The sequence below is a fragment of the Echinops telfairi genome, unplaced genomic scaffold, assembly GCF_000313985.2.
Source record: "Echinops telfairi isolate 266 unplaced genomic scaffold, ASM31398v2 ScPeMD7_7469;HRSCAF=8507_0, whole genome shotgun sequence".
NCBI lineage: Eukaryota > Metazoa > Chordata > Mammalia > Afrosoricida > Tenrecidae > Echinops > Echinops telfairi.
In genome coordinates, this window is record NW_022111372.1 from 74,414,756 (window position 1) to 74,430,005 (window position 15,250).

The 15,250-nt window shown below is 43.2% G+C and overlaps 1 protein-coding gene across 3 annotated transcripts in view; it reads right to left on the reverse strand.

The window, feature by feature from the left end:
* The window catches only part of ITK (IL2 inducible T cell kinase), a 75,621-nt gene extending 70,772 nt beyond the window's left edge, over positions 1-4,849 (reverse strand). For all 3 annotated transcript variants that reach the window (XM_045284807.1, XM_004696753.2, XM_013005537.2), the window contains exon 1: positions 4,712-4,849. In XM_045284807.1, the coding sequence (XP_045140742.1) occupies positions 4,712-4,849 (138 nt within the window). The remainder of the gene's footprint in view (positions 1-4,711) is intronic.
* Between the last annotated feature and the right edge of the window lie 10,401 nt (positions 4,850-15,250).

Below are 15,250 nucleotides of genomic sequence, written 5' to 3' on the forward strand. Positions count from 1 at the left end.
TGGTTGACTTCAACTCAGTAAACAAAACAAACTCACTGCCATCTAGGGGATTGCACCTCATGGTGACCCTATAGGACAGAGTGGAAGTGCCCCTCTGGGTTTCTGAGACAGCGGCTCTTCACAGGCATAGAAAGCTGGTAGTTTCGAACTGCTAACCTGGCAGGTAGCAACCCAGCTGATCCCTAGGGTTTCCACTGTTGTAAAAGCTTTACAGAAGCCAATGTCCTCATCTTTCTCAGCGCAGTTCCTGGGTTGAGCGGCTGGACTTTTGGCAATCCAACATTTAATCCACGGTGGTACCAGGGCTCCTAATAATGGGCTTACCAAGAAGTACTTGGTGTCAAACTTTCTCAAGAAATACTCAACATTCCTTGAGATAATGTGGCACTGGTGCTAGTCTTTACAAATAGAAAACAGAGTCCAAGGAGGTTTGGTATCTTGCCTGATCTTAACAAAGTAGCCGGATTTGAACCCAGCTCTAGTTGGCTACACTGGCCTCAGCAGGCCACGATGCTCGTCTCCCCCTCGGCTGCCTCTATATTCCCAGGCTTATGTAATAGCCAGGGGTCTCTGTTTCTCTCTGAACAGAATCTGGTGTAATTGTGTACTCATCGAGTACATGCAGTCCCTGACTTACAATGTATTCGAGTTACAGCAAACTATACTTCAAACCATCCATTCTTTAAAAATATCATTACTGAGATGTATTACATACAGTGTTGCAGTGTACAATTTGCTAATGGCAATGCCCAAGGGCAAATACATATTCTATTCATAAAGATACTGATAAGAAAAGACTATGGTGATGGAAGGAGCCTTGGTGGTGTAGTAGTTATACATTGGGCTACTAACTACAAGGTTGGCAGTTTGAAACCAGCAGATGCTCTGAGGAAGAAATACGGGGCTTTCTACGCCCATAAAGAATTACCATTTTGGAAATTCACAGGGGCAGTTCTACCCTGTCCTACACGTTTGCTATAAGTTGGAATTGACTTGGTGACAATGAGTTCTTGGTCTGATCATGAAAACGAACTTTTGAACCTGAGCCATACAGTGCAGGGAGATATACAACTTAAGTCTGAACTGCCTTTTGACTCAGCAGTTGTTGGGAGGAAACCTGGTGGTAAGTCAGGGACAATCTATATATCTTTCAGTCGGCGATGACCCTTCCAGGGGTTATTTGCATTTAAGTTGCTAGTGGTGAGTTGGGTCTGGAGCTTATAAAGGAGCCAAGTGCTAAGTTTTCAGGAATGTTGTGAGCCAGTAGATGTCACATTCGGTCTTTGAAACAGCCAAGGTAAGACTATTTACTCCAGGGAAGCATGTGGATAAGGGCTCCCAACCCTCCCCTTCTCCATCTCCACAGAGGTTGTTAAGTATGTCCCAGCACACCCCAGGGTTTTTACCTCACTGTCTTCTGTTCAATCCCTGTGGCCATCAGAGACCATATTGTGACAAATTTGGCAAACGCAGGGGAGCACCTGAAGTCTCGCCCACCTGCAAGCCTGCCACCTGCCCACTGTGCTCCTTTTTGGTTCTTCGACCAATGATTTTGCCCCCTTGGTCCAGTAGGATGACAGGATGTGCTGGCCAGTGTGGTCCACTAAAAACCCTTGTACATCTCAATAGGGGAAACAGGCATCCACCTTACACAACACAAAATCCATGCTAAAATAAGAGGCTCCTTCAATCAACATTATCATGACATTAGTCGTGGATATTAAAAATTAGAAAAAAGTATTTAATTTGCAGAATTCTGGAATTTGTTGAGTGGTGTGGAGAAGGATTTTAATTTTCATATGAAAAAGCTCCACTGCCAATGAGTTGATTCATAGGGACCCTGTATTATATCACAAAATCACAGAATGTGACAATCACAAGGAAAACAATTGCCGACGGAGATGGAGAAAAAGTAGCTGAGACCCCCTCGGCAGGCCGGCTTTCTACAGCTCGAGATGCACCTTCATGACTCCCCACCCCGTCGAATTTTGCCACAGAATAGAAGGAATCCAGGGCCCTGACTTTAGCTAGATTTTGAATGATTGCTTAAATATTTGCCTTCCTTTGAAAATGAGTATGTCACACCAGACTGCTGCAAGTTCCTTCAGAGACGTTACAAACTATGGCTCCCCCTTACTTGGTGAGGAACGTATGCTTTCCACAGTCAGTCCTCATTATTCCTCTAGCCGATATTTGAAAATTTTCCCTGTTTGCTATAATTTATTCGTAACCCCAAATCAATACTTGTTGAGCTTTTGCAGAGAGCACGCGGGGAACAATGTGAGTTGACCAACACACCGTCTCAGCTGACGTTAAATAAAGTTATGTGCTGCCTCTGGTTCCAGCTCTCCTACTGGTGACAAGTGTTCACCTCAGGGCACACTCAATGCCCCCTCGGTGTCCTGTGCTCTCCTCCCTCCCTGTTTAAAATGGCCCTCAGCGTACTGCTGCAAGGGCAGCTAGCAGTTCTAAATGCAAGCAGGCTGTGAGGTGCCTTCTGGAGAAAATGTCTATGTCAGATAAGCTTCGTTCAGAGTTGAGTTATAATTGACCATAGAATTACTACAAATGATAAGAATGGACTTTATTTTATCACATTGAATTATATCAAATCACCAATATCAAACCAAATTTTATCTGCCAAATGGTAATTTAAAATAGTTCACCCTAAATACACTGATGTCCCTTTGATTTTTGTCAGGTAAATGAGTATTATTACTCATTTTACAGATAAGAAGACAGGTTTTAATTGACAAATAAAAAGGGTCTCCTCAAATATAATACTATTTTTCTTGATGATGATGATGTACAATACAATTATATACGCAAATCAAGGATCCTAAACAACAGAAGATGAATAGGATTTTAATAGTACTAACTCTAATTTTAATTGCATCAGCAACTTTGGATAAATTTCTAAATAATAAACTTCTGTAATAGTTAAAAAAATACTTTAAAAATAGTTATGTAGGCACTAAGCAAAAAAAACAAACTTGAGTTGTTAACTATGTTACATCTATTTTCTGTATCCTGAATGGAGACAGTAACTCTTTTTGGCTAGAGTTAGCCCACATGAAGCATGAATAATATTGAAATTTTTCATAATGCTCCAATGGAGCAGAATGATTTTACAACATTGTCTAAAGAAAATTATAGCTAAAAATATTCTGAACTCAGACCATTGAGTATGAATTATTTAGAAATGACACTGTACTTAGTGTACAACAGAGCACTTCATAGGCAGCCACACTGCGCAAGGATTAGTAACAGCTTCAGACTAGCTAAATGAGAAGGTGCTATGTGGAGTCAAGGTGCGGGGTGGAAGGAAACTGGTAAAAACTGTAAAACAGATGTTCAGGAAGACTATTTAAAGGCAAGTAACAGCTCTCAATATGGAACAAGAACTTTACATGTTCTATTCACAATAAGAAAAGAATTGACTGATGCCACGCTCCATCACCTGAGCCGCAGTGAAAGTATTCAGTATTACAGGGCTCACGTGGTGCAGTGGCTAGCGTGGTCAGCAGCTAACCAAAAGGTCATTCGTTTGAACCCATCAGCCACTCCAGGGAAGAAACATGTTGCAACCTGCTTTTATAAAAATTTACAGCCTTGAAAACCCCACGGGACATTTCTACTCAGTCTTATCATGTCACTGTGAGTTAGAATTGACTTGATGGCCGTGGATTTGCTTTGTGTTGCTTATAGATTCAAAACGTGGCTATTGGCTCTCTATTAGCCCACAAATATTTATAGAGCACATATCAAAAGGGATTTAAACATAATCAGTAATTACCACGTGTTTTTCGATGGACTGGTTGTTATCAGTGAGAGTCTGCTTTTGTGATAGGAGACAAGCAAGACTCATCCCCCCAAAAAAGCAGTATTATTTCACCTGATGTTTTGGACTATGAGAATATCTTTAAGTACAGAAAAAAATGGACTTAGCTAAGTAAGCAATGGTTGTCTTATAGAGAAGAACCACAGGTTTGTACTACACCTCACTTTTTGATTGGTAATACTAATTTTCTGAGAAGTTTTCCAAGAGTCTTTTCAGGGGTTTACCACTGTCCTTTGCAAACGCTGGGCAACACTTTCAGCAATTAAGTGCTCAGGGGACATTATTCCAAAAGGTCAGGTGAATGATGACAGATGTTAGAGAAATGAGTTGGATTAATGAAAATGCCAATTCTATCTACTAGAATTTGAAATTTGTCTGACTAACAAGCTAGGAGATTGTGGGCAAATTAATCACTCAAAGACTCCGAACCTCAGGGCCCATTGCAGGCCCATCCAGGTACCAGTTTTCTCTATGTAAAATAAAGAATATGGGCTACATCATTTCTCAGGTTCCACCAGATGCTAATGTTCTTTTAATCTAAGTCCCATCGCAGATAGTATATTTCTAATGAAGTTCAAGTCCTAGCCAATTAAAACATTTGCTATGTATAACATTATGGTTTCAAAATGAAACTCATCCTTTCAGGAAATAAAGCTGATGACTATTGAATGTATAGTTCTATGGTTTTTAGAACCAAAATCATTTAGTACAACCACCTGCCGTCCACATTCCCTCCTCGTCACGCTTCTTTAGCGTGTTACAACGAGTGTGTCTGTGTTCTCCGTTTTCTATGTATTCCCTGTCCATCTTCATAAGTCACCCCAGACCCAGTACTGCTCAAAGAAAGACAGAAACAAAGTGCTCACATACCCCGTGCCGGTCCTCAAAGTATGCCAGGTTGGTTTTGGTCAAAACAAAGAAGCGGACTTTAAAGTTTGAGGGAGAAGTTCTTCTCTTTTGTTGGGATTTCTTGATGAGCTGTTCTTCCAGGAGGATAGAGTTGTTCATGATCCAATTCCTGAAGAGTGATGCTCCTTCGGCATCACCCTTAACTCAGCCAAAGGAAAGAACTTCTGGGCAAGGAACGCGATGGAGAGGCGGTTGATCTTTAGAGGTTTTCAAAGGCAACTGCCTCCAACATTATCTTTCGATCAAGGTTCAGTCAGCATTACAGAGCTCCCCTCTGATATCAAAGGCTATAACCACATCCTTTCAAAAATTCACAAAAGAGCCATATGTAAAAATATCTATATACCCTTGACTACATGCCTTGGAAATGATATTTGAAGAAGCTTACACTCAAAATGATATTAAGGACTAGAATTGAATCTTTACAGTTCCTAGTTTAGAGCATCGACTGTGGAGGCCCAGCACAAAGGCCAGAAATAGGTACTCTGGAGCCAATTAGGCTTAGGTTCTGTATTAGTTTCCTATTGCTGCTGTAACAAATAACTGCAAATGTAGCAACTTAAAATAACAAACAGTTCTGTAGTCCAGAGGTCTAACTGGACCTCTTCCAGATAAACTCAAGGTGTCAGCAGGGCTACAGTCCTCGCTACAGGTTCTAGGAGAGAATGTCTCCTGGCTCTTTCCAGCTTCCACAAGCTCTCTAATGAATGAAGTTGCTCAGAATGGCTCTTCTTCCCATACCTTTGTAACTCCCATCCAGTGATTGGGTGGTGTCATGCAAACAGGGCGGGTAAAGCACTAATAGAGGGAGTAGTATGGATAAGAATGAGGCACCTACGAAACAGGAGAGAATTCCCAGGACTATCAAGCAAGAAGAGCCACCAGCAGAGCATGTTAGAGGTCCCTGCCAGAAGTGGCAGAGGCAGCCAAGGCCATGTCATGCATCAGAGCAGAGACGCTGCAGAGCTGAGCGCAGAGACCATGAGGCTGTGAGGCACTGTAGGGGTTGGGTTTACAGGCCCACAGAACAAGGCAGAGGCCAACGAGCCATATAGGCAAGAGGCGGAGGACCACACAGAGAGAGACCTCTCTCTGGTTGGCTAAGAAGAGATGCTGCAGTGAACCAAAGATTATATTCTTAATGTTTTATCATCCTGATTTGTGGTAACATATTAAGCTTCCCTAATAGGTCTTCATCATTGTGAGTATGGTCTGTGAGTTCTGTGTGGCCATTGCGACAGATTATAGAACTCAGTAGAGAGGTAGCGTACAGTGGAAGGAATGGCTGCTGTCTCAATAAGTTAGCGAACTCATGAACCAAGGAAAGTAGCAACATGGAGGTCCGATGTGACTGTAGACGCCTACTTTCCTTGGTTCAGGATCCTGTCCACCATCTTCAAAGTCAACAGTAGCAGGTTAAGACCTTACCTTATATCTTTCTGACTTTTTTTCTGGCTCCTCTTCCACATTGAAGGATCTTTATAATCACATTGAGACCATCTTGATAATCCAGGACAATCCCTTTATTTTAAGGATAGCTGATTAGCAGCAACCTTAATTCCTTCAGTTCTTTTCTGTCATGTAAACTAACATATTCTCAGGTTCTGGGAATCAGGACCAGGATATACAATGGGGTTTCAAAAAGTATGTGGAAAAATTCTGTTATCTTTTATTTCCATTTTTCCGCAAACTTTTTGAAATCTTCTGTGTCAGGAGACCCCTGATGTCAAGTAAGCTTAGAACTGCTAACCACAAGGCTGGTGGTTCAAATCCACCAGCTGTGGTGCTGGAAAAAGTTGAGACTAACTGCTCTGGAAAAGATTTACAGCCTCAGAAACCCTGTATAGAGTCGCTATGAAGTAGAATGAACTCAATGGCAGTCAGATAATTTTATTCATGGCGAACCCTGCCTGGGCCACAGCAGACAACAGCATTTTTTTCTACCAGAGTTAATTCCTAACTCCACCACCTAACTTGTGAAACTCTGGGCAAATTACTCAAGGACCTCAAGCATTGGGAAAAGGGACTAACAGCACCCCATACCCAAGGCTCCATAGGGCTCCTCTCCTTGCCAGCCCTTTTCCCTCGCTCCTCTCACTGGGTCTCCCGCCAGACCTCTGTCTGGCCCTTGTGATTGCTCTTCCTGCCACGTAGCACGCAGCATTCATTCCACCTGAAAACAATGTCTTGCCCCTTCTTTGCACGGTCTCAGGATCCACACCACTTACTTCTTCAGGAAACTTCCCTAAGTCAAACCCCTCAGGCACACAAGACACTTTATAACTTTCTCTTTCTAGCACTCACTTGTGATTAAACATTTTGGAGGATGATATTCACATTGACCTTTGTCTTCCTAGTCTAGAACCTGCATGGTGATAAGAACGACATCGACTTTGGCTCGCTCGTGTTCCCACAGCATCATGGCAAAATCTGCCTGGCTCATGAAACAGATAGTAGAAAAATCATCGAATGAGCAGGCACTAGCCTGTGTTCAACAATTAAAAAGAGACAGTGAGTCCCCAAAAAATCACACCAAGTATGGTCAGCTGCCAAGTAAGTAGACCTCTATGCCTCTGGGTCTTCTAGTATTTTTGATCCCTAAAATTAGGAGCACTGGTGGTGTAGTGGGTTATACGTTGAGCTGCTAACTGTAAGGTGAGCAGTTTGAAACCACCAGAGGCTCCGGGAGAGAAGGACGAAGCTTTCTGTTCCCATTAAAAGATACAGTCTCAGAAATCCACAAGGGAGGCTCGACCTTGTCTTATAAGACTGCTATGAGTTAGAATTGACACCATGGCAGTGAAGGAAAAACAGGAACAGAAGATAAGTAAATCTTCTATAGTGCTGTATCCTTAGTGGTACTGTGGGTTACATGTTGGGCTGCTAATGGCAAGGTTGGCAGTTCAAACTCACTAGTTGTTTCTTTTTACCTTAAAAAATCATTTTATTGGATGCTCATACAACTCTTATCATAATCCATATCCATCGTGTCAAGCACATTTGTACTTTTGTTGCCATCATCATTCTCAAAACATTTTCTTTCTACTTGAACCCTTGGTACCAGTTCTTCATTTTCCCCCTCCCTCCCCAACCCTCCTTCCCTCCCTCATGAACCCTTGATAATTTATAAATTATTATTTTTTCATGTCTTACATTGTCTGATGTCTCCTTTCAACCACTTTTTGGTTGCCCGTCCCCCAGGGAGGGGATTCTATGTAGATTTTTGTGATCAGTTCCCCTTTTCTCCCCCACATTCCCCTTCTCTTCCTGGTATCGCTACTCTCATTATTGGTCCTGAGGGGTTTATCTGTCTTGGCTTCTCTGTGTTTCCAGCTCTTACCTGTACCAGTGTACATACTCTGATCTAGCCGGATTTGTACGATAGAATTGAGATCATGAGAGTGGGGGTGAGGGTGGGGAGGATGCATTAAAGAACTATAGAAAAATTGTATGTTTCATCGTTGCTATACTGAACCCTGACTGGCTTGTCTCCTCCCCATGGCCCTTCTGTAAGGGGATGTCCTGTTGCCTACAGATGGGCTTTGGGTCTCCACTCTGCACTCCCCCTCATTCACAATGACATGATTATTTGTTCTTTGATGTCTGATACCTGATCCTATTGACATCTTGTGATCACATAGGCTGGTGTGCTTCTTCCATGTGGGCTTTGTTGCTTCTCAGCTAGATAGCACTTTTTTATCTTGAAGCCTTTAAGACCCCAGATGCTATATCTTTTGATAGCCAGGCACCATCAACTTTCTTCACCATATTTGCTTATGCACCCATTTGTCTTCAGTGATCGTGTCAGGAAGGTGAGTATCATGGAATGCCAGGTTAATAGAACAAAGTGTTCTTGCATTGAGGGAGTGCTTGATAGAGGCCAAATGTCCATCTGCTACCTCAATACTAAACCTATAAATATATGCACATAGATCTATTTCCCCATCATCATATATAAATATATTTACATATGTACGTGCCTGTATTTAGACCTCTATAAATGCCCTTTGCCTCCTAGTTCTTTCACCTATTTCCTTTTATTTTCCTCTTGACCCACTATCATGTTTAGCCTTCATTCGGGTTTCAGTAATTTCTTGTGGTTACATTGCCCTTGATCAAGCCCTACCAGGCCTCTTACACCCTGCTTGCCATTGATTTTGGATCAGTTGTTCCCTTGTCCCTGTGTTTGTTATCACCCATTTCCTTTCTCTCATATGCCCCCAGAACCTTCAGTCCCCTTGTTTTCTCCTCCAGATTGTTTATCCCGCCTATCTTATCTAGATAGACCTGTAGAGATAATAATATGCACAAACAAACAAGACAGAGCAAAACAAAGCAACAAAAGAAAACAAAACAACAACAAAGCACCAATGAACAAAAAAACACACTAGAAAAGCCTGTTTATATCTCCATAGGGAAAGAGGGACCAGACTTCAACCCGGTGCTCCAAGACACGAATGCAACATACTGGCATGAAGCAGGGACCCAATAAAGAGGGTTGAGGGGCCGGACTACATGGACAATCCCCCCTCTCTGCAGAAGAATTCACTTCAAAAGACAGCACTGAAGCTACAGCTCAGGGAGAGGGACAGGTCTGATCAGAGCACATGGGAGCAAATGAAGGGGGAGGAAGAGAGAGTGGAATACATCCTGGTCCACCAAGCCCTGGGGATGATATTCATGCTCAGAACAGCCAAAGCACAGAGAGGACCATAGGACTGGCCCCACTATGAGACACAACATCTCTCACTGACCCATAGCACTATGGGGACAACACTGGAGACACAGTGTGAGAATTGCACCAGATCTGACCCCACCACACTGAGGCAAAACACTAAGGGTGTGAAACAGAACATCAAGCGGAACAAAACAACTAAATCCACTGGGATTACCAAAAATAGTCTTGGGGCCAGCACGTGGTATCCCATCAGAATTGATATTAGCCCTGACCTCAAAAAATCATTTTATTTCCTAACACAAAATGTACCCTTTGATTTAAAGATAACCTAACAAGACAGAGACAAGTGTATTATTGACAGAACCTGTCTGTAGCCATCCACTGATCATAGAGCCATGTTTAAACATGTTTTGATTGGATAAACACTTGCATATATGAACCAGAAACCCAATTGCCATACTTTTGGATGTTCCTCAAAAAATGTAACTAATTTGTTATTGTATATTGAGTTGATTCCAACTATAGTGATCCTCTAGTATAACTGCCCCATAGGGTTTCCAAGGATGTAACCTGTATGGAAACATTGCCACATTCGTTTTTCTCCCACGGAACTGGCAGGGGATTTTGAACCACTGGCCTCTCACTTAGCAGCCAAGTGCTTAACCACTGTGCCTCTAGGACTCCATCATTGTGTGAACTCCCCACCGCCAACCAAAGCCACTACCATCAAATTTGTTCTGAATCATGGTGACCCTATGAGACAGAGTAGAACTGCTCCTATGGGTTTCTGAAACTAAATCTTTATGGGGTGAGGTAGTTAGTTTATTGTGCCAACCTGACCCATAAACACATGTGCGGTTAATTGAGGGTAGAAGGATAAATGGCTCAGTGAGCCTCGCCTTTATAGTTCTCAGGTCTCTTGCTTTCTGATGATCAGACCAGGCCAGGGTGCAGCTGCCTTAGCAGTTCCCTGCTTCAGCTGGCAAGGCTGACTTCCTACAAGACATCCCCAAGGAGAAGCAGCATTTACCTACCTGATGCAGCCCTGGGTGCTGGAGCAGCTGTGTGGAAACCCCTGCCAGTGCTGAGATGTTTATACATTCACTGACTTGGCTTTCCTCCTGCAGTCGGCATCATTACGTCTGTTTTGTGAGATGGAGGAGGACTTTGTGGATTGATGTCGGACATATGGATCAATGGGTTAATGTTTGACTTGTGGGCTTGGGCAGCACTGGGTTGGGATGTTTTCTTGATGCACACTTAACCTTTATATAAAACTCTCTCTTATACATATGAGTTTCTGTGGATTTGTGTCTCTAAAGTACCCAGACTAACACATGGGGGGAGAGTGTCACCTTTCTCCCAGGCATCTGGTGGATTTGAACTGCTGTCTTTGGAGTTGACTACCCATCACTAACCCACTATGACACCAGCGCTCCTTACTGCTTCATGAGGTGGGGCAATGGTGTGAGGACCCCATCTGACCTCCTGCAGCTACCCAGAGGTGAAGGAGAATTGAATGCCACACCTGCCCCAGGATGATTCCCATGGGGCAGAGGTGCGACATGTCTTCAACTTCCATTCTAATTTCTCCTATTCTGACACTGTATTAGTTTGGGTACTTTGGAGAAACAAATCCATAGCAACTCATGGATAAGAGAGTTTTATGTAAAGAAAGTGTGCATCACGAAAACATCCCAACCCAATGCTGCCTAAGCCCACAAGTCCAACATTAACCCATTAACCCAGCACCAGTCCACAAAGTCCTCCACCTCACAAAACAGAGGCAATGATGCCGACTGCAGGAGGAAAGCTGAGTCAGTGAACGGATAAGCATCTCAGCACTAGCAGGGGTCTCCACACGGCTGCTCCAGCACCCAGGACTGCACAGGGATAGGTCCATATGGCTTCTCCTTGGGGATGTCTTGTAGGAAGTCAATCTTGCAAGCTGAAGCAGGGAACTGCTAAGGCAGCTGCACCCTGGTGCGACCATCACAAAGCAAGAGACCTGAGAACTAGAAAGGTGAGGCTCACTACCCATATTTCCCTCTGCCTTTCAATTAGCCCACATGTGATTATCGGCCAGGCTGGCACAATTAACTAACTCAGACACCAACTGTTCCCCCGATAGCTCTCTATTTCTCCACTGGTAATCTGCTGCCATAGTCAACCAAAACCCCAAGACAATCGTCATGATTATTGGATTTATTAGGGAAGCTAATAAGGATAGAAGTCAGGATCAAAATGCATCAAAACCAAACCAAGCTCACTGTCATTGAGACAGTTCCAACTCTTAGTGACCAACAGGACAGGGAAGTGTGGGCTTCCAAGATTAGCTGTTTACAGGGCAGAAAGCCCCATCTTTCTCCTGGTGAGCACCTGATGGTTTCCAAGTGCTGACCTGGAAGTTAGCAGCCCAGTGTGTAGTCAGGACACTGCTAGTACTCCAAAAGGATAGTCATTTTGTCACAGTCTTTTCTTACCTATGCCAGCAGGCACATTCCTCTCTGGTCCCCAGCCTCTCGGCCCCTTGGCCTCTACCCTGCTCAGAGAAGGTTTACAAAGTTCCTTTAATGCTAATGAATGTCCAAAGGTCAAGCCACTCTTCAACCCCGCCTCCTTCCTGAAAGGCACTCAGCTTCCCTTTTCCGCGGGCTGGAAAGCCTGCCGCTCTGTCTCATGATCTGTGTGCTGCAGCCTTTAGCACCTCTGCTGCCTCTGCCACGTCTCCACACAGGAGTCTCCAGCACATCTCATTGCGGCTCTGCTTTCTGCTGGCTGTAGGGTTCTCTCTGTTCCTGCTTCTGAGAGGGCTCCCTATATACCAAGAAGTATTGGCAAACCTGACTGATCCCCCAAGTTAGCATGCTCTGTAGCTTATTTGAATGATCTCGCCCAGTCATTCAGTGGGAGTTATAAAGATGAGGGCTAGTTATTTTCCTTCCCTCAGTTAGGATATATCCTTAAGCAGGTCTAATATGTTGGTTTTTTTTAATTTCAAAAGTACAGTTACAGGAGTTAAGTTCTAAGGCAACGATAGGCAATTTGGGTATCAAAAAGAAGTTTATTAACTTTATGAAATGTATTAAGTAAGATAAATTTTATAAAGTTAATATAAACTTTTTATTATTTAATAAATTATTTATATTTTAAATGTTATTTTAAATTTCTTGTTAAATAAAAATGTTAAATCATGAGTTCATAAAATATATGGAAAAGGTCCTGTGTTAGTCTGGGTGGGCTAGAGAAACAAATTCATAGGCAGTTATGTATATAAGAAAGAGCAATTGAACATAGAGAAAACATCTAAGCCCAGTCCAGATCAAGTCCATAAGTCAGATATTGGCCCATATGTCTGATACCAATCTATAAAGTCCTCTTCAGACTCATGAAACACATGCAATGATGCCAAATTCAGGAAGATCACAGGCCAGTGGGTGGGAAGTCTTGTGGATCCAGTGGTGATACAAGCATCCCAGCGCTCGCAGGAGTCTCCATATGGCTTCTTCAGCTCCCAGGGCTCTAGTGTAGTTCCATGTGTCTTGTCAGCGTTAGTGTCTCCCAGGGAGTGAACAGAGAGAGACTGTGTCACCCACCTCCAAGGAGGAATACAGGAGTTCCCAGAATCCTCAGGAGAAGGCCATGCCCACACAGAGACCTCATTGACCATATCCTAATTGAAAGGCTAGACTCTACCTCTATACTCTTAATCCCCAAATTGACACCAGATTATGTAACTACCATAGATCTCAACCCATTGATCTACTTCATAGGGTGGTAGGGGACTAACTTGTTATCCTGACATCTAGAAAATAAAGGAAGAGAGCAAACATATGCCTTAGTCCCTAGGGAAAACTATCATACAGTGAGTGGCTTTAAAAAGCACAAATGCACTGTCTCCCAGTTCTGGAGGCTGGAGTCCCAAACAGGACACTGGTAGTGCAGTCCTTCTAAGGACTCAGAGTGAGGAACAGTTCCATGCCTCGCTCCTAGTTTCTGGTGGCTCCTAGGAGTTCTTTGCTCCTTATATTCCAAAGAGACCTGCTTCAGGGAGCACTGGTGGCATAGTGAGCTGTGCATTGAACTTAGGGATCACTGCTTTGCATCTACCTGCCTCTCAGCAGGAGGGTCTGTCTGCCTCTGTGAAGATGTAAAAGTCTCAAAAAGCCAAAGGTGCAATTCTATTTGGTCCTATAGGACTCAGTGACAGTGATGTTCCTCTCGGCTTCTCTTTGACTGCAATGTGTCTGTCTCTGCCTGTTCTCCACTCAAGAGGGATTAGGGCTAGAACCCAGCCAGGTTTACCTGCTAATGGTCCCTCAGAATGACAGACTCTATGTCTTCAGACAAGGTCACATCCATAAATACTGAGATTAAGACTTAAAAGATATTTGGGGGGAGAGACACAAGTCAATCTATACCAACATATTTCCTGATTTATCAGAAAAAAAACTATACCTCAGTTCATCAGTCAAACAATTTAATGAGGGAAAGTTCTTCCTTAGAGAATTCCAGGTAATCAGCGAAGAAGGGGCAATGGAATTAAATAGCCTCCTTTTTCAATCTGGATGAAATAATGGATTTCTATACTCATCATCAATCATTAAGTGATAAGCCAAAGGGAAAATTTAATAATTTATATATTAGGCTGACAACATTGGAACCCAGCGATCAATCTGAAAATCACAAAAAGAGAGGCAACCACACAGGATGTGCCTCACGGTGTGACGCAACAGGAAGTGCACAAAACCACCGGCACAGTAGTTTTGAAAAAAAAAACCAAACAAGACTCAAACATGAATCTAATCAAACCTCTAAATCGAAATCCTACATTGCAGGAACTACACGAGACCAGGAATGTGATCGATCACACAATGAAATGCAAGTGGCCAAATCTAAAAGATGTGGAACTCTAGGACAATGTCTCAGTGTCTGAGGCAAATAAGTGGGAGCAAGGACCTACAGATTAAAAGAGACTTGAAAAGATGTGTACAACATGTGAGGATGTTTTGAGATCCAGATTAGATGAATCAAGTCAATTTTGTAAAGATAGTAATGAGGCAATTGGAGTTAAGATATGAGAGTGGCATTATCATGCAAAAAGTTGGTCCTTATGTTGTACAGAAACATCCTGAAGCAATTACTAAGGAAATAAAATAATGAAGTGTTTGAGATTTGCCTTATTATCATCCAGTGGAGGGAGAGTGTCTTAGTTACTTAGCGTTGCTGTGTTGCTGTAACAGACATTTATTCTCTCACCATTTAGGAAGCTCACTCACTGGCCATGAGTTGATTCTGATTCATAGTGACCCTATAGGACAGTGACGCTGTAGGACAGAGTAGGACTATCCTTGAGGGTTTCTGAGACTTTCACTCCTTACAGGCATTAAAAAGCCCCGTCTTTCTTCTGTGGACCAGCTGCTGCTTTCGAACTCCTGACTTTGTGGTTAGCAGTTCAAGTATAACCAGTACTTAATCCGGCTCCTGTTTAGAAGACAAGATAGTGAAACTCAAGGTATCATCTTCTTTCAACATCTGTGGGCCTGGCATTCCTTGGAGACCCCATGTGTCTTGACATCAATCTTCCACTTGGTCTAAGAAGTTCTCAATGCGACATGATGCCCCTCACTGGCCCATGGCCCTGCTGAGGACAACACCAGTGACACAGTGTGGGAATTGCGCCTGATCTGACCCCGCAACGCTGAGGCAAGGCACTGGGGGGAAAAGCAGGGGAGGGGAGTAGCAAGATCCCCAGGGAATGATGAGGGTGGATATTGGAGACAGGGCATGGTGCCCCAACAGGCTAGACTGGAAAACACAAG